At 45.1% G+C, this 20,625-nt stretch overlaps 1 protein-coding gene across 6 annotated transcripts in view; it reads right to left on the reverse strand.

Moving 5' to 3' along the window:
- fuz (fuzzy planar cell polarity protein) overlaps positions 1 to 10,354 on the reverse strand; it is a 40,972-nt gene extending 30,618 nt beyond the window's left edge. For 4 of the 6 annotated variants that reach the window (XM_055663275.1, XM_055663272.1, XM_055663274.1 and 1 more), the window contains exons 1-3: positions 9,790 to 10,351; positions 6,336 to 6,420; positions 819 to 887 (exon numbers count right to left, since the gene is read on the reverse strand). In XM_055663275.1, coding sequence (XP_055519250.1) covers positions 819 to 887; positions 6,336 to 6,420; positions 9,790 to 9,953 — 318 coding nt within the window. In that variant the 5' untranslated portion in view covers positions 9,954 to 10,351. Of the gene's footprint in view, positions 1 to 818; positions 888 to 6,335; positions 6,421 to 9,789 lie in introns of all 6 variants that reach the window. The other 2 variants (XM_055663277.1, XM_055663276.1) reach the window with 2 other exon arrangements.
- Between the last annotated feature and the right edge of the window lie 10,271 nt (positions 10,355 to 20,625).

The following is a 20,625-nucleotide window of genomic DNA, read 5'->3' on the forward strand; positions in this document are numbered from 1 at the left end:
AGAAATAGTGGCAATTAAGGCAAGGAGAGTTTCACGGCTCATGTTCAGGAGAGAAGCTAATGGCCCTGTCCCATGGTGCGAGTTCATTCCAAGAGCTCTACCGAGTTAAAAAAAAAAATCAAACTCGTGGTAGGCACGGAGAATAAACGTAGCGGGTACGTCGGAGCTCGGGGACGTCTCTTAGCGGCTCGTAACGCTAACGGCAGGTACTCGGGAAGATTCGCTAACGGCAGGTAAGCTCGGGAAGACTGGTGAAGATTTTTCAACATGTTGAAAAACGTCCACGAGAGCCCCGAGTACCGACGAGCGGCCATTACCGTAAATCTCCGAGTTCATAGAAACATAGACAATAGGTGCAGGAGTAGGCCATTCGGCCCTTCGAGCCTGCACCGCCATTCAATATGATCATGGCTGATCATCCAACTCAGTATCCTGTACCTGCCTTCTCTCCATACCCCTTGATCCCTTTAGCCACAAGGGCCACATCTAACTCCCTCTTGAATATAGCCAATGAACTGTGTGGCCTCAACTACCCTCTGTGGCAGAGAATTCCACAGATTCACCAATCTCTGTGTGAAAAATGTTCGAATCAGGGCAAACTCGGGAGAGCTCTTGGAATGAGCTCGTACCGTGGGACAGGGCTTTAAGGAACCCCTTATATCCTTCGAGAACGCACACAGAGCCTTGTGTTTAACATGACAATTGATAGCCCAACACCAAAGTTTCAGTTTATACTTTTGTTTGGGCTCAGGTGCTTAATCCAGACAGAGAGATAACTACACAACCCACTTTTCTTCAATCAGCAACCAGTCACTCACCCGGAGTTCCCGCTTCAATCGCTCCACGTTCTTGAGGTTCACCAGATCGTCCAAGCCAATCACCAGGACCTTCAAAGATCAGGAGCACAGGTTTAGTGCAAACCAACACCAGCAGACACAACAGCTCATGGTCTGCCAAGGATTCAGTGTGCAATTGCAGTCGGACTGTGCAAAACGGCTACCAATGCCACAATGAGAGTCAGTCCCGTTGACAGGATTAATTGGTGGAGTTGAACTAAAGAAAACCTTGACCCATTGAATTAAATGGAGAATGGAAAGTCATAGTCATAGAGTGATACAGTGTGGAAACAGGCCCAACTTTCCCACACCGGCCAACATGCCGCAAATACACTAGTCCCACCTGCCCACATTAATACATGAATGTTCTATCCAAGTGTTACATTCATTCCAAGCTAATAAACCAACAAACCTGTACGTCTTTGTCGAGTGTGGGACGAAACTGAAGATCTCGGAGAAAACCTACGCAGGTCACGGGGAGAACGTACAAACTCCATACAGACAGCACGCGTGGTGGGGATCGATCCTGGGTTAATGGCGCTGTAAGTCAACAGCACTACCGCTGCGCCACCGTGCCACACGTCCAGAACAGAAATTCCTCGACTCTAGAAAACTTTAAAAGTCTTGATTGCTCTAATTTGTCCAGTCCAGTCCAGTCCACACTGCAGGTGTGATGAGCAATGCATGTTCCAGGCAAGCCCCAGGCTGCTGCGGCCTACTGCTTGTCTGTCAACCTCTGATCCACGGTTCATTATTCCGCTGTGTAATGCTAAAGCTGCTGCCGACCTCTTTGGCGAAAATATCTTTTTCTGGACATGCTATACATATGAGATATAGATGCAAGGAACCATAGATGGGTCCTGTCCCGAAACGTCACCTGTCCATGTTCCAAGGAAGTACAGATGCTGGTATACAAACAAGACACTAAATGCTGGAGAATGGATTTGAAAGACCTTCCAAATTTAGTCCAGCATCTCAGATACTTCCTACACAGCCCTGAAAATTAATCTTCTGCCAGAGAAACGTCACAAACCTCCCACGTCACCACTTAGTCTCCTGGAAACCTCTGAGGGCGGGCACTGAGAGTGTTGTATAGCTCAACCGTTTTGGAATAAACTCTGGAATGAAACCACTATCCATAATAAATTGCCAATCTATCCAATCATAAATCCAATATGCCGCAGAAGGCTGTGGAGGCCAAGTCAATGGATATTTTTAAGGCAGAGAAAGATAGATTCTTGATCAGTCAGGGGTTAAGGGGGAGAAGGCAGGAGAATGGGGTTAGGAGGGAGAAATAGATTGTCCATGATTGAATGGCGGAGTAGACTTGATGGGCCGAATGGCCTATTCCCCTCCTATCACTTTATGACCTATGACACAACAATAAAACTTCTTGATCGACACAAAATGCTGGAGTAACTCAGCGGGACAGGCAGCATCTCTGAAGAGAATGAATGGTTGACGTTTCGGATCGAGACCCTCCTTCAGATCTGAAGTCTGAAGAAGGGTCTCGACCCAAAACATCACCCATTCCTTTTTTCCAGAGATGCTGCCTGTCCCGCTGAGTTCCTCCAGCATTTTGTCTCGATCTTTGGCGTAAACCAGCATCTGCAGTTCCTTCCGACATAATAAAACTTTTTGGATACTTCGAAATTTAACCGGAATTAGAAACGAGGAAGACACCCAGCACTCTATGTCTCCTTTTATGCCTTTTTTTTGTAAATCAGCATTTTCAGTTCCTTGTTTAACAAAGCAACGAGGAAAAACAATGTAGGGGTGATCGCTGGTCAGCAAGGACACGATCGGGGCGAAGGGCCTGTTTCTGTGCTGTATCTCTAAAGTCTAAATATGGATATGCAGGGAGTGGAGGGATAGGCATTATGTGCAGGTGGGTAAGGGATGATCCTGGTATCATGTTTGGCACAGACATTGTGAGCCGAAGGGCCTGTTCTTGTGCTATAACGTTCTAAATTCTATGAATAAATAGATGAAGAAAATCCTTCAATTCCACCACCATTTGTGCCTCCATTTGGGAGGCATGGTGGTGCAGCGGTAGAGTTGCTGCCTTACAGCGCTGGAGACCCGGGTTCGATCCCGACTACGGGTGCTGTCTGTTCACAGTTTGTACGTTCTACCTGTGACCGCGTGGGTTTTCTCCAAGATCTTTGGTTTCCGTCAGCACTCCAAAGACGTACAGGTTTGTAGAATGGTACACAAAAAAGCTGGAGAAACTCAGCGGGTGCAGCAGCATCTATGGAGCGAAGGAAATAGGCAACGTTTCGGGCCGAAACCCTTGGGTTTCGGCCCGAAACGTTGCCTATTTCCTTCGCTCCATAGATGCTGCTGCGCCCGCTGAGTTTCTCCAGCTTTTTTGTGTACCTTCGATTCTCCAGCATCTGCAGTTCCTTCTTAAACACAGGTTTGTAGGATAATTGGCTTGGGATTGTATACTTGGTATATGTATAAATTGTCCCCAGTGTGTGTAGGATAGTGTTAGTGTGTGGGGATCGCTGGCCTGTGAGAATTCGGTGGGCCGATGGGCCTGTTTTTGTTTTGAATCTCTGAACTAAACTAAAATTCACGAGAATCAGATTTCAAACAAAATAGTGATAATATCGCTTCCCATTGTGAAACAGCCTGTCCCTACCCCCCACTGCCACTCCCACCGACACTCTCTGTTCTAGAAATAATGCTATCTTCCACAATCACACCACATAATTAAAGTCAGGTATTACCCCAGGCACTCCCCGGGACTTGACATACTTCCCAACCCATCATTTGAGGGTCCAACCAAAGTATCCACTAGTTTTGTGTTCCCTGTTCCCTTCTCTGCTGCCTCACTAGAGCTAAAGTATTAGGACATTGGGCGAGAATAAGTTTAGTTTAGTCTGGGGCTCCCTGTGGCTCAGCACTTCAAACCCCCCTCCCATTCCGAATCCGACCTTTCTGCCCTGGGCCTCCTCCATGGCCAGAGTGAGCACCACCAGAAATTGGAGGAGCAGCGCCTCATATTCCGCTTGGGCAGTCTGCACCCTAGCGGCATAAACATTGAATTCTCCAATTTCCGGTAGCCCTTGCTGTCTCCTCCCCTTCCCAGCTCTCCCTCAGCCCTCTGGCTCCTCCTCTTCCTTTCTTCTTCCCGCCCCCCCCCCACCCTGCATCAGTCTGAAGAAGGGTTTTGGCCCGAAACGTCACCTATTTCCTTCGCTCCATAGATGCTGCTGCACCCGCTGAGTTTCTCCAGCATTTTTGTGTACCTTCGATTTTCCAGCATCTGCAGTTCCTTCTTGAACATTAGTTTAGTCTGAGGTACACAAAAAAGCTGGAGAAACTCAGCGGGTGCAGCAGCATCTATGGAGCAAAGGAAATAGGCAACGTTTCGGGCTGGTTTAGCTTAGAGAGACAGCATGGAACATGGCACTTCGGCCCATCAAATCCACGCCGACCAATTGTTCTCATGAAAGTTAATTGGAGGCATTAACTCTGTTTCTCCCTCCACAGCGACTGTTTGACAATCTGCATTTTCCCCCATTTTCTATTTTTATGCGCAGTTTGAAGCCTTATAGTATTTTGCCAATGTGCCAGTTAAATTGTACATTGTACAACTAGGACTGGTGACTCAGATAAGATAGGGAGACGTCATGGAGGAGTATGAACACAAATATGAGATTTTTAAATGTCTAGTAGATTTATGAGGATGTTGCCAGGACTAGACGGTTTGAGCTTTAGGGAGAGGTTGAGCAGACTGGGACTCTATTCCCTGGAGCGCAGGAGAATGAGGGGTGATCTTATTGACGTGTAAAAAAACATTGAAGGAATAGATCAGGTAGATGCACAGCTTCTCTCGCCCAGAGTAGGTGAATCAAGGACCAGCGGACATAGGTTTAAAGTGAAGGGGAAAAGATTTAATAGGGATCTGAAGGGTAACTTTTTCACAGAAAGGGTGGTGGGTGAATGGAACAAGCTGCCAGAGGAGGTTGTTGAGGCTGGGACTATCCCAAAGTTTAAAAGGCAGTAAGACAGGTCATTGTGCAGGATGGAACTGCAGATGCTGGTTTAAAAAAAAGATTGATACAAAAAGCTGGAGTAACTCAGCGGGACAGGACGCGTCTTGTCTCTGGAGAGAAGGAATAGGTGACGTTTCAGGTCGAGTCCCTTCTTCAGACTGTTAGCAAGGCAGATAATTGGATAGGACAGGTTTGGAGGGATATGGACCAAACGCAGGCAGGTGGGACAACAGTAGCTGGGATATGTTGGCCGGTGTGGACAGGTTGGGCCGAATGGCCTGTTACCACGCTGGATCACTCTATGACTCTAGGGGAGAATTGGAAAAGTAAAATACAATTGAAAGGCAGCCAGTCACAGCAGTCACCCATATCCCATGCAGATGAACTCACTCAGCAAATATTATTTTCTATTTAATGTTTGACCTTTGTTGAATGAATGTTGTCTGTGGTGTGAAAGAGACCACCTTCTATTTCTGGCATCTGGTGTTGGCACTACAGAACTGGCACATAAGCGCACACAAACGCCAACACTCATGCTCAAAGGAAGGAGAGCGCGCTTTCTCTTAAGATAATTGGCGCATTTCACAACCTCAGACCAGCCAGAGCGCTTTACAACCAAGAAAACGCGATCTCAGTAGTAAAACAGGAAAATGGAAACACAAGGAACCTGCAGATGCTGGAGCCTTGAGTGGAACATAGTGCTGAAGTAACTCAACGGTCTGTGGCTGGGCGACGTTTCGGGTCAGGACTTCTTCAGATTCCACTGGTATCCAATATTGGAAAGGTGAAGATCAATTTGCACACAAGCTCCAACTTACAGCAAATCAATAATTATCAGATAATCAGTTCTTAGTGTTGGTGGTTGAAGGATGGATCTGGGCCCTGGGTGAATTTCCCACTCACTTTGCCAAAGAGCCATTACATGCTTTGCACCAACATGATTGAATGGAGTAGACCCGATGGGCCGAATGGCCTAATTCTGCTCCCAGTGGTTGTGACCTTGGTTCAACATAGTACCTGAAAAATAAGGCCTACAAGAGTGCAGCAATGCATCTGATGCACTGGGAGCAGACCTGCGTTATGGGTGTTGGCATGGGTCACATAGATGCACGGCCGTTGATGCCGCTGCCTCAATGCTCCAATGACCCGGGTTCAATACTGACTGCCGTTACTGCCTATGTGGAGTTTGCACGTTCTCACTGTGGAGAACCCGCATGGGTTGTCTCCCAGTGCTCCGGTTTGCTCTCACGTCCCAAACCTGTGTGCAGACTTTGATTTTACAGAGAGGGAGGTGCGTAAATGGAACAGGCTGCCAGAGAAAGTTGTAGAGGCGTGGGCAATGACACCATCTGAAAGACACTTGGACAGGGGATGGGAAAGGTTTGGAGGGACGTGGCCAGGTGCAAGGGCAGACAAGAATTAAGAGTGTGATTGTAACAGCCTGCATGTGTGGCTAATAACAAACCCTGCTAATCGGACTTTGCAAACTCACCATGGCACCGAACACGTTGTCTAACAGGCGGCTGAGGTAAAGGTCACTGGCATCTTCCTCAGAGCTCATGACGATGAGTGTGATGCTGCGTAACCATGGAAACAAGCTGTTAGCACAGTATGGACTCAACTTTCCCAGGTATATTTTTTCAAGCCCTTCTACACCGAGGGGCTACTCATGTGTATCTGGTATGCAGGACGTTGACTCCAAGGACCGAGTGGAAATAAAATGCCTTTCTTCGGCAGAATTATCAGCAACACGGAGATTTCGTTCCTCAAGATGCTGAACCACCTTTCTAGCCAGTCACTCCCCGGACCTCCAGGAGAACACCAGCGGGGTTACTTGTGGGCGTGTGATCATGTGAGAGTCGCGCACTGCAGCAGAGTCACTGCCTAGCCATGGGTGACGGCAGCAATTAAGACATCTCAGATGTACATCGACCGTCACTGCTCGTGACCAAACGGAACAAACCAAATACAACTCTGTCCCTGGGCCCTGGTCAAAGGATGTGGATTGAAGTCCCACTCCAGAGACACATATATAAAAACCTAGTCATACCCTCAGGACTGGACTATAACATGCTGAATTTTGGATGCAATACCCTAATATGTGAATGAATGAATAAGTTTATTGGCCAAGTATTCACATACAAGGAATTTGCCTTGGTGCTCCACCCGCAAGTGACAACATGACATACAGTGGCAGAGAAGGAATGACACATAAAACATTAATAATAAAACATTATCGATTAAACATGTGATTTAAATAAAATACCAGAGCAAAAAGAGGCTACAGATTTTTGGTTATTGAGTAGAGCAACTACTCGTGGGGGAAAAAAAGCTGTTTTTATGTCTGGCTGTGGCAGCTTTGATAGTCCGGAGTCGCCTTCCAGAGGGAAGTGATTCAAAGAGTTTGTGGCCAGGGTGAGAGGGGTCAGAGATGATCTTGCCTGCTCGCTTCCTGGCCCTTGCAGTGTACAGTTCATCAATGGAGGGAAGGTTGCAGCCAACAACCTTCTCAGCTGATCGGACGATTCGCTGCAGCCTCCGGATGTGGTGCTCGGTGGCTGAGCCAAACCAGACCATGATGGAGAAGGTGAGGACAGACTCTACAATGGCCATGTAGAATTGGACCATCATTGCCTGTATGTGTATTTGTATTTGTGTTTTCCCTGTACCATCCCCATAATGAATAACAGTTCAGTTCTGTCCACAAGAGTGATCCATAACTTCTTTAATTCTCCATTCCATTTCATTGTTCAAACAAAGCACAAAAGGTTTGAGGAACAGCACCAACGTCTGACTCAGCTCACTGCACCATTCAGAAGTCGGAGATAAGTTTTCCAGTTTGGCCAGATCTGATCAGGGATCTCAAACAGTAACATTACCTCTCTCTCTCCACGGATACCTGATCTATTACGTATTGGCAACATTCTAATTTATTTCAGATTTCCAGAATCAGCGTTTTGTATTCAACCGATTCAGCACTTTTATTTTCTCCCCTCTCTCCTCATTCATCTATGTTTTATTTAATCTCCTTCAGACAGATCAGTCCACAATTAGCAGGCTGCCTCTCAATCTGCACCACCACCACTTGGTCTCTAACCTACTCACACATTCTCTTTGTTCTCTTCTCCCTTTCCCATTTTCTGCAACTTAAAACATGCTGGTTTTCTAACTTCTCCTCGGGTCTGATGGAAGACCATCCCCATGGATACTTCTTGATCTGTTCAATAATGACAGCATTTTTGCCAATGTTTCAGATTTCCAACCACTGCAGAGTTTTGCTTTTTTAATTATTAAGGGAGGTAGAGTTGCTGCCTTACAGCGCCAGGGACCTGGGTTTAATCCTGACTACGGGTGCTGTCTATATGGAGTTTGTACGTTCTCCCGTGAGTCTTTTCCGGATGCTCCGGTTTCTTCCCACATTCCAGCGATGTGTACGTTTTTAGGTCAATTGGCTTCTGTAAATTGACCCCAGTGTATAGGATACAAGACTGGGTTAACATAAAACTAGAGTACAGATGATCAATGGCCAGTGTGGACTCGTTGGGCTAAAGGGCCTGTGTCCATGCTGTTCCTCGAAACTAAACTGAACTAATATTGGTCAGTAATTGAGATGGGTTGTTTCAAATCCTTTGAGCTTTGTATGCATTTCCACAGAGAGAAGGGAGCAGTAGCTGATAATATGTTTTGACCAAAGCACAGTAGCACAGCTGGTAGAACTGCCACCACACTGTGCCCGAGACCTGCGTCGGACAATCCTGACATCGGATGCCGTCTGTGTGGAGTCTGCAAGTTCTCCCCAAGCCCATGTAGATTTTGCTTCAGTTTCCTTCCACATCCTAAAGACATGTGGATTTGTAGGTTCATTAGTCTCTGTAAAGTGTGTATAGGGGGTGGTTGAGAAAGTGGGATAACATAGAACTAGTGTAAACGGGTGATCAACGAGGACTCGGTGGGCTGAAGAGCCTGTTTCCCCACCATAGCTCCAAAGTATAATAATGCATAGGGTCGTGCAGCACGGAAACAGGCCCTTCAGCCCAGCTTGACCATGCCAACCAGGGTTCCCCATCGACACTATTCCCATCTGCCCGTGATTGACCTGTATCCCCCTAAACCTTTCCTATCCATGCACCTGTCCAAATGTCTTTGGAATGGTGTTATTGCACCTGCCTCTGCCAACACCTCCAGTAGCTCATTCCATATATCCATCACCCTCTCTGTGTAGTACTTAAATGGCGTTGAGAAGCTAAAATTAGACAAGGAGAGCAACATTGGATTTCTAAATCCAGGCATTTTTACCAGAAATAAATTATTCTCATTGCACAACTAAGAACACTAAATGTCCAGGGACAAAAAAACAAAATCTGGTTCTTTCCAGCCAACTCCCTTGCATCCTAAATCAAATTGATTTACTGAGATGTCCTTAAATACACCTTCCTCCCACAACATAAATAATCCTCTGTGCGAAAGGAACTGCAGATGCTGGTTTACATCAAAGATAGACACAAAATGCTGGAGTAACTCAGCGGGACAGGCTGCATAGAAGGAATGGGTGACTGCAGTGGGTCTAGGGTACATCAGCATCAGTGGGGAGGTGGGTGGGGGGAAATGGGGGAATGATTTTGGGGTAAAAATAGGCAACTTGACCGATGGGTGAAATGTGTTCGATACCCAGGCTTACACTGTCTGGACAAGATGCACATCATAGACACAAAATGCTGGAGTAACTCAGCGGGTCAGACAACATCTCTGGAGAGAAGGTCTCTGGAATGGGTGACGTTTCGGGTCGAGACCCTCCTTTGGTCTGAAGAAGGGTCTGGACTCTAGACGTCATGCATTCCTTCTCTCCAAAAATAATCCTTTTAAGTTTTTTGAGGAAGTGATTTTAAATGTAATTCTGTGTACGTCCCACTCTGAGTCAGACTCAGTGATATTTTTTCACTCCTCACCTGTCCCGGAAGACTCTCCAACAGACTCTGGTGTTGTCAGTGCAGGTGCTAGTCAGCAGAACGTCCTGGTTGCTCCCGAACATGTGCACGCCATTTAGAGAACCAATCACAGAGAATGGGAGCTGAAAATAAAACGGGCAACTTTCTGAGATAAATAAAATCATATGGTCCACTGAAGCGGTTTCCCTGCATCCAGACAGTGTTTAAAATGATCTGACAGGGGAGCCCATCGCACTTCTGAGGTGAATCATCGCTGCACAATACCCAGCACGTAAGCAAGCCAACAATAACAAAAAAAAAATCAGCTGATGCTGGAAATCTGAAATAGACAACAGGAAATGCTGGAAATATTCAACGGGGCATGCGACATTGTAAGGAGAGAGGGGAGAAAAAGGGTTAACACTCTAGGTCAATGGCCATTCCATTGCTATTCCAAGGAGGTGGAGGAAACAACTGCAGATGCTGGTTTAAATCGAAGATAGACACAAAGTGCTGGAGTAATTCAGTGGGACAGGCAGCATCTCTGGAGAGAAGGAATGGGTGACGTTTCGGGTCAAGACCCTTCTTCAGACTGTTCCAAGGAGGGTTTATTGACCATAAGTGTTAGTTATTATTGTTCCTCTCTTCACACATGCTGTCCTTCTTCTTGTACCCAAAGTATTTTGTCCAATAACCCCCCCCCAGGACCATACCGGGATGGATTTCAGCGAAATGCTGCTGAATGACAACACCTGCTGGAGGTTACTGCCAGACAATCGTGCGACAACAACAAGGAATTCAATAAAATGGGCCGGTCACAGAAATTACACCCGTTTGCACAGAGCAGCGAAAAGCTGGGAATCTCGCTGCCTTCAAAAGGAAAAGTCCTGCTCTTATAGGCAGGGTGGGCTAAAATTTCAATTTTTTTTTTCCTTTCAAAATATACTTTATTCAAGAAATAAATATATCCAATACATGATCCTTACAAGACTCCATCCAATATTCTCGGAGGCTATACATGAAGAAGGATCTCGACCTGAAACATCACCTATTCCTTCGCTCCTTAGATGCTCAGATTCAGATTCAGATTCAATTTAATTGTCATTGTCAGTGTACAGTACAGAGACAACGAAATGCATTGCCTCACCCACTGAGTTTCTCCAGCATTTTTGTCTACATTCAATGCTGTTGACACAAATTACGCAAATTTATCCCCCACCCTTGCCACTCATGTGTCCCACTGGCGAGGAATCCCTTCCCTTATTTTGCGGGGCGTCTCCACCACACCCTGCCCCCCATGTCCAGCAGCAGAAGGACCCTAGACTGTGGTCCTCCCCCACCGAGCCTTGTGGGATGCACCAAGCTTCAGTGCAGGTGCTAGTCAGCAGAACGTCCTGGTTGCTCCCGAACATGTGCACCAGGGATGCACCAAGCTTCAGTGCGTCCCTCAACATTTTGATCAGGTTTGAGTTAAGATTAACATTATCCATGATCCACTTGAATGGGCTACTCCTGTTGAGGCAGCATCTATGGAGCGAAGGAAATATTCAACGTTTTGGGCCGAAACCCTTCTTCAGACTTAGGCAACGTTTCGGGAGTGAGACTGGGTGGTTCTAGACTTATTTACCAGTTCAGCTTAATCGTCACCTTACACATCCACACCGCCACCATAGATGTAGTTTCTCCAAGATGCATTTTTGTCTACATGAAGGGTGTTCCAACACAAATCATCAAATCTTATCCACCTACCATTGCCTAATGATGCAGCATCACTGCCACCAACGAGGAATCCCTTCCCATTTGATTTGGAAGTCTGCCACCGCACTCTGCCCCCCATGTCCAGCAGCAGAAGGACCCTCCTACAGTGTGGTCCTCCCCCACTAGAGCCTTGTGGGACCTCACCAAGCTTCACTTTCCCAGGCAATCTAGTCAGTAGAAACACCAGGTTTTCTCCCTTTCAACATGGATAAAGGGGCCCACCAAGCTTCAGCACATCCCTTTAAATCCAATTAAATGATAAATCAGATCAGATGATCATTCTGACAGTGATACATCCCAAAGAAGAATAAGCATCACATCTTCTGCACTCATCCTAATTAAGGAACTCCTAATTAAGGAAAACCACTTCCATTACCACCCTCCTTCAGATAATAGGCCTGCGTTTTCGGGAATTGCAGACTGGGTTTTGTTCTGCAATTACTTCTGTGTTCAGCTTAGTGATCTTCACATTAACACATCCACACCGCCACCATAGATGTAGTATGTACAAGATGCAATACAGTAACTCATGAAGGGTATTCCAACAACACTTCATCAAATCTAATTCACCTACCATGACTAATGAGGCAGCATCACTGCCACCAACCAGCCTGAGTCACAAACCAATTTGATTTGGAAGTATGCCTGTTCTCTCATTCATCACTGGATCTAAATCCTGTATCCTCCCACAGTGTGGGAAAGCCTTCACTGGAAGAACTGTGACAGGACCTCAGGCAACTCTCCACCACTTTCCCAAGGCAACCTGAGGTGAGTAAATAACACCAGCCTTTCTCTCCTTTCAACATTGGATAAAAATGGCCCACTTTTTTTAGACAGCACATTTTTAAAATCCAATTAAATGATAAATCAGATCAGATGATCATTCTGACAGTGATACATCCCAAAGAAGAATAGGCATCACATCTTCTGCACTCATCCTAATTAAGGAGCTCCTAATTAAGGAAAACCACTTCCATTACCACCATCCTTCAGGATAATAATGCCTGCATACACGATGAATTGCACTGGTTTTGGGGAAACTGCAAGAGTCAGTTGATATTTATGGGATCAACATAACTTTGGAAAGTTCGAATGTCATACACAAAGTCAGCATGGATTTAGCCAAAGGAAATCTTGTCTGACGAATCTTACGAATTTTTCACAATGAAGTAGCGTGGATAGAAAACAGTGGATGTGGTGTATCTGGACTTCTCTTTCCCAAGGCCCACTAAGCAATTAGTATACAGGGGCAAGCACAAGGCATTGGGGGCCAGTATTGATAGGATGCACAACTGGCCGCCATGTTGTTGGGCCAACACCGCCTTCTCTTTCCCGACGCATGACGGGGGATATCGCCCGTCGCCCCGGCAACCGCCGCCTCTCGTTGCCCCGGCAACCACCGCCGCCACCTGACAACCCTACGCGCATGCGCGGCTGCCCAAACACTCACTCCCATTAAGTCCCATTGCAACTGGATTGACCCATTGATTAAAATATCCTAAAATATTCATCACTGATTAAAATATCCTCACTATTTTGAAAAAGATGCACAAACAACATACTTCCAGCGTTGAATAAAGCAAACTAAAACTTAGTTTGCTTTATTCTGATTATAACTTATTATTATAACTGATCAGCCATGATCCTATTGAATGGCGGTGCAGGCTCGAAGGGCCGAATGGCCTACTCCTGCACCTAATTTCTATGTTAAGGACAATAGGGCAGTGAAAAGTGCTTTGCAGGAAGGAACTGCAGATGCAAATGGTATGTTAGCATTCATAGCAAAAGGATTTGAGTATAAGAGCAGGAAGGTTCTACTGCAGTTGTACAGGGTCTTGGTGAGACCACACCTGGAGTATTGCGTACAGTTTTGGTCTCCAAATCTGAGGAAGGACATTATTGCCATAGAGGGAGTGCAGAGACGGTTCACCAGACTGATTCCTGGGATGTCAGGACTGTCATATGAAGAAAGACTGGATAGACTTGGTTTATACTCTCTAGAATTTAGGAGATTGAGAGGGGGTCTTATAGAAACTTATAGAATTCTTAAGGGGTTGGACAGGCTAGATGCAGGAAGATTGCTCCCGATGTTGGGGAAGTCCAGGACAAGGGGTCACAGCTTAAGGATTTTAAAACCGAGATGAGAAGGCAGAGGTGGTGTCTGGAACTCTCTGCCACAAGGGATTGAGGCAGTTCATTGGCTAATTTAAGAGGGAAATGGGGAAATCTGTGGCTAGGGGATCAGGGGGTATGAGAGAAAAGGTACATTTTGATCAGCCATGATCAGAATGAGTGGCTCGAATCCGAATGGCCTACTCTGCCACCTAATTTCTATGTTTCTATGTTTCTAGAAAGACATTGTTCATTGAGAGTACAGAGAAGGTTAACCAGACTGATTCCTGGGATGGCAGGACTTTCATATGAAAAAAGACTGCCGGCTTGTGGCTCGCTAGTTCAGAAGATTGAGGGGGGGATAGAAACTTGGAAAATTCTTAGGGATGGACAGGCTAGATGCAGAAGATTGGATCCCGATCAAGTCCAGGTATCATATCATATTGAACGGCGGTGCAGGCTCGAAGGGCCGAATGGCCTACTCCACCTATTTTCTATGTTTCTATGCTAGTTTAAACTGAAGATAGACACAAAAAGCCGGAGTAACTCAGCGGTGTATCTCTAAACTAAACTAAACTAAACTAAAAGGACCTAAGAAATAATAAGTGTTTCTCTTTCAAACAAATACATGATCGATTTGACAACAACGGTTTTTTTACACTGGTTTGGTTAGAAAGTTCTCACAAGTTTTAAAACCTTTGCAAACAGTATGGAATTGGCAGAATATGAAGGTGAAATTTCTTGAAAGATAACCCTCTTAGTCTCAAATGTTGCCTAGCCTGCTGAGTACTTCCAGCATTATCTATTTTATTTTGGATTTGTTCAATGTTAGTTCAGAGCTTTATAATCAATTAAAAGTAATTCTTTCGTTTGTAGATCAATAAAATTTGATAGGCAATTAATAAATGAAAAACGATGCCATTATATTCCTGTTAACTTTTACATTTAATATTAATATCTATCTGTGCAATAAAAAAAAATCTGCATATATATGTAGCGGTTTCACACTGGTATTATGCATTTGCGGCTAATGGGAGCACTGTGCTGTAATTACTCACAAGGGGAGCTAGTTACTGCAGGGAAAGAATCATGGAGAATGTACAACACATGAGGCCATTTGGCCCTGCTTTCCATGCTGGCCATAAGTAGTGACCCAGCCTCCCTGTCCCTAACCACTACAGGTCCAAGTCTTATCATAATAATATCTTTTTTATTGTCATTGCACATAAGTGCAAAGAGATTTGGTATGCAGCTTCCTTCCGATGTCATAACTTAAATAACTAATAACATTTAGATTTAGATATTGATAACCCGAGAACATGGATTGTGGTAGAACAGCAAAATGGTCAAAACAGCTCAAACAGACTAAAGTGCAGATGTGTCTGTGCGACGTGACCATCCGAGGGAGACGGTCCAGGGTGGGTGGGGGGTTACTCAGCAGGGCTGGTTCAGAGCCGCTATAGCTCTGGGAATGAAGCTGTTCCTGATTCTGGAGGTTCGGGCGTAGAAGGCCTTGTAACGTCTGCCGGAGGGAAGTAGTTCGAACAGTCCGTTACAAGGGTGTGAGGAGTCTTTATGGATGCTGACAATTGAAGGTTGCAATTTAAATATGCATTCAATTATTTTGTGGCTGTGATGTGAATCTACCATTACTCCTTTTTGTGGCAGTGTCTATCAGACCACCATTATCTTTGGGATGAAATCTTCTGGCGTATGGCGTGCAAAACCTAAAGTTGCAAGACGACTTGTTCTCTTTGATCTTCTGTCTGTGCATGCCAGATTGATTGAATTCGTCGAAATAAGGTGGACCACGTGAAGGTTGCAATCTCCCACCTCTGGGATGAAATCAATTTATTTCTAATCTTTTCATTTAAATAACGAGGAAACACTTTTTCTCACAGGGAGTTGTGAGTCTGTGGAATTCTCTGCCTCAGAGGGCGGTGGAGGCAGGTTCTCTGGATGCTTTCAAGAAAGAGCTAGACAGGGCTCTAAAAGATAGTGGAGTCAGGGGATATGGGGAGAAGGCAGGAATGGGGTACTGATTGGGGATGATCAGCCATGATCACATTGAATGGCGGTGCTGGCTCGAAGGGCTGAATGGCCTACTCCTGCCCCTATTGTCTATTGTCTATTTTCTATTGAAACCGGAGCACCCGGAGAAAACCCACGTGGTCTCAGGGAGAACGTGCAAACTCCACACAGACAGCACCCGAGGTCAAGAGCGAACCGTGGTCTCTGGCGCCGTGAGGCTACACCACCATGCCTACTAATTTATTTTTGTGACTTTCTCTTTTTTTTCCAAATTCCATGTCGTTGTAAAGAAAAAGTGCATGTGCATTTAAACAGATTCCCCCCCAACTATTTTTGACACAAAAAGCTGGAGCAACTCGGCGGATCAGACGGCATCTCTGGAGAAACGGAATAGGTGACGTTTCAGGTCAAACCCCTTCTTTAGACTCGACATGAAAGTCACCCATTCCTTTTCTCCAGAGCAAAAAACCTCCCTCACACATTTCCTTTCAACGCCTGACCCGCTGAGTAACTCCAGCTTTTTGTGTCTATCTTCGGTTTAAACCAGGATCTGCGGTTCCTTCCCACACGCAAACGATTTCCTCTATTTCACTTCTCTTTGGATAATAATATTGTAGTTCGCTTTTGCAAGAATGGGAAATGAGCAAACCTTAACCAACTGAACTGGAGAGGGTGACTGGAACAAAGTTTAAAGGAAATGAGGGAGGTTTTTTGCTCAGAGGATGGTAGATGTCCAGAACAGGCTGCTAGAGTTCCCACAATAGACTCACGAGACACTAAGGTAAACGCACGGGCCACTACGTTCTTAAAACAAGTTTAAATGTTTCAATTTTTAACTTCAGCAGTACATTTTACTCGTGGCAAACTTTAAACATGTTTGAATTTTTCCAAGAGTTACCAGGTTTCACGGGTACCTGCCTTTAGCGCCACGAGTCGCTAAGTTGCGTCCACCAGTTCCGACTTTCCCGCTACATTAATTGTACGAAGTTACCACGAGTTAAATTTGTTTTAAACTCGGGGTACCTCGTGGATCAACTCGCACCGTGAGACAGGGGTTTAAGTCATGGCATTGGAGAGTTGGACACATTTGGATTTCTTTTGGTCTGGAGCACCAGAGGCTGAGGGGAGACCTGATATAGAAGCATATAAAATTATACGTGGCATAGTTAGGGTCAACAGAACCATTTCCCAGGGTGGAAATGGCAACGGCTGGAGGGCAAAGCTTTATAGTGAGAGGGGCAAAGTATGAAGGGAATGTGAGGGGCACATTTTTGTACACAGAGAGTGGTGTATGCCTGGTACTAGCTGCCTGGTACTAGGTGGTGGTGGAAGCAGATATACATAATGGTGTAGTGGATAAGCAGGGAATTAAGTGATAAACATCTTTTGGCCACACTGATATGATGCTGGCAGTCGCCGAAAAAATCATTAAGTGGGACAAGCACTAATGTTTAGTTTAGTTCACCTTAGCTTACCTTAGGTTAGTTTAGTTTCGAGATAAAGCAGGGAAACAGGCCCATCGGCCCACCAAGTCCACGATGACCATCGACCCATAACCTCTAACACCCGTACTAATCAAGACTCTATCTATGGTTACACAAAAAAGCTGGAGAAACTCAGCGGGTGCAGCACCCGCTGAGTTTCTCCAGCTTTTTTGTGTAACCTTTGATTCTCCAGCATCTGCAGTTCCCTCTTAAAGACTCTATCTATCTCTGCCTTAAATATATCCACTGACTTGGCCTCCACAGTCTTCTGTGGCGGTGAGTTCCACAGATTCACCACCCCCTGACTAACGAAATTCCTCCTCATCTCCGTCGTAAAAGAACGCCCTTTAATTCTGAGGCTGTGCCCTCTAGTCCAGTTGATTATTCCTGTGCCATGGGAGTTCTTAAAAATGTACAAAATTGTCCTCTTTATGGTACAAAAGTGACGGCTCAAGCAAATTAGTTTAGTTTAGAGATACAGCACAGAATCAGTCCCGTTGGCCCACCGTGTCTGCGCCGACCAGCGATCCCCGCACATTAACACCATCCTACACCCACTAGGGACAATTCTTACATTTACACCAAGCCAATTAACCTACAAACCTGTACGTCTTTGGAGTGTGGGAGGAAATCGATGATCTTGGAGAAGACCCTTTGCAAGGTCACGGGGAGAACGTACAAACTCCGTACAGACAGAACCCGTAGTTGGGATCGAACCCGGGTCTCCGGCGCTGCATTCGCTGTAAGGCAGCACCTCTACCGCTGCGCCACCGTGACCGACAACATTGATTGATGATCATTTCCCATCGTCTCCACTGTCTTTATTCTCTCTGCTGCTGTCCATGAATTGGGTGATTTAATGAAGCTGTGGTCGATGCTTAACCACTGACTTGCAGACATCCAAGATCACAGGAGTTCAGCCACAAAGGCAGCTAGTTATAGTTCAGCAGAGAGCATCATCAGTCCATCCTGTTTACATCTCGGTGTGAACAACCCCTTCACAGCTGACAGCCTGCTTTAAAATTCCAACTCCAAGTCTCAATGTTTTCTCACAGCATGCCAGGGCATGAAGCTTGGCCAATCTTCACAGACCTCCTCCCTTGCAGTCTGTGTGTGGGAAGGAACTGCAGATGCTGGGTCAAACCTGAAGATAGACACAAAATGCTGGAGTAACTCAGCCGCAAACGCAGGAGTAATTCAGGCAGCATCTCTGGAGAGAAGGAATGGGTGACATTTTGGGTCGAGACCCTTCTGCTGACTGAGAGTCAGGGGCTAAATCAGGAAATAACGGGGAATGGGAGTCATGAGATTGATCAGAATGTCAGAACAACTCTTAAAAGTATGTGCATAGCAATCTGTGGTGTGAATTTGTGGAATGGTCTGGAACAGGAGATAAAACTTAGCACAAGCATAATTCAGTTTAAAAAGTTGTACAAAAACACTTGTTTAAAAGGATATTGGGATGAGGATAGGGGATTGTGAGTGGGATATTTGTTATACTGATTGTATTGGGAAGGGTGATTATAGGGTGATGGGTTGTATATAAAACTAAGATACTGTATAGTATATGAGGGCTTTTTCTTTTTTTCTTTTTTGTATGGCTTTGTAAACATTTGATTAGTGTATAAATGCAAATCATTTGGTGTACATATAGTGGCTGGTGTACATATGGTGTACATATAGCTGTTAAATTTGTATAAGATCATTATAAGCAGTTGAATAAGGGGTGGGGATTAATAAGCTTTGACTTCTTTTTGCTCCTTTTCGGACACATACGGTAAATATTCTTCTTTTATTTTTTGTATGCTGTTTCACACTTGCTTTTTATTCTTTTATTCTGTTCGAAATAAATAATTAAATAATTAATAAAATAAAAGATAATCTCCTGGTGCTAGCATGGACCAAATGGGCTGAATGGCCTCCACTGCGTGATGATAAATGTAGTGCTGCTCAATTATTTCAACACTGCATTGGTTAACATTCTGCCTTTGTCAACCACATAATACAGTCACAATATTTCCATTTCTGCTTTTGCAATTTGCCACTTGCTATTTCAACACCGACACAGAGAGATAACCTCATTAGATTGGATTAGATTGGTTTATTGCCGTATACACAAGGGTGCAATAAAATTTGTTGGTCACCTGAAGCTCCCCGAGTAAACAGTAATAATAAATGCCATAAATAGATTGCAAAACAGCAGAATGGTGAATGATTGGGGCTCAAAAATTGAGCAATGCTAAAGAATATTAAAATAAAATAACAGAATATCTGAATAAGATGAAGTTGAGGGTAAAACTACCTTGAGTCAGGTAAGTAAGTCAAGTCCAATTTACATTGAGGTATCAGGTTAAATGCAAATCTTGCTTGAAGCAGTATCAAAAACACATACTCAAACAAACACACAAAAACATCAATTATACCTAAATTGCACTTACAAATTCTACAACTGATGCACTACAAGGCTGAGAACTATATTCTGCACTTTGTACCTTCAAAAGAGAGCTAGATAGAGCTCTTAGGGCTAGCGGAGTCAGGGGATATGGGGAGAAGGCAGGAACGGGGTACTGATTGGGGATGATCAGCCATGATCACATTGAATGGCGGTGCTGGCTCAAAGGGCCGAATGGCCTACTCCTGCACCTATTGTCAATTGTCTATTGTATCTATGTATCTTAATTTCGTTTTTTTTAGTATAGAGGAAACAGGACCTTCGGCCCACCGAGTCCGCGCCGACCAGCGATCCCCTATCCTACACACACTAGGGACAATGTACAATTTTTACCAAGCCAATTAACCCACAATCCTGTACTTAGAAACATAGAAACATATAAAACAAATAGAAACATGTGGCCCTTGTGACTAAAGGGATCAGGGGGTATGGAGAGAAGGCAGGTACGGGATACTGAGTTGGATGATCAGCCATGATCATATTGAATGGTGGTGCAGGCTCGAAGGGTCGAATGGTCTACTCCTGCACCTATTTTCTATGTTTCTATATTTAAAAGCGTGGCACAGCTGGTAGAGCTGCTGCCTCACAGCGCCAGAGACCCAGAATTCTTCCTGACCTTGGCTGCTGTCTGTGTGGGGTTTGCACGTTGACCATGTGGGTTCCCTCCAGGTGCTCCGGCTTCCTCCCACGTTCCAAAGGCGTGGGGGTTTGCCAGTTAATTGGCCTCTGTAAATTGCCTCTTGTGTGTCGGGAGTGGTTGTGAGAGTGAGGTAACATAGAACTGCCGTAAATGGATGATCAATGGCCAATATGGACTCAGTTAGAACTGGATCCTTTCTGCTTAAATTCTTAAACGGAGTTTGCACGTTCACCCTGTGACCTGTGTGGGTTTTCTCCGGGAGCTCTGGTTTCCTCCAACACTCCAAAGAAGGTAGTTGAGGCCACAGTTCATTGGCTATATTTAAGAGGGAGTTAGATGCTGCCCTTGTGGCTAAAGGGATCAGGGGGTACGGAGAGAAG

The sequence above is a fragment of the Leucoraja erinacea genome, chromosome 37, assembly GCF_028641065.1.
Source record: "Leucoraja erinacea ecotype New England chromosome 37, Leri_hhj_1, whole genome shotgun sequence".
Lineage (NCBI taxonomy): Eukaryota > Metazoa > Chordata > Chondrichthyes > Rajiformes > Rajidae > Leucoraja > Leucoraja erinaceus.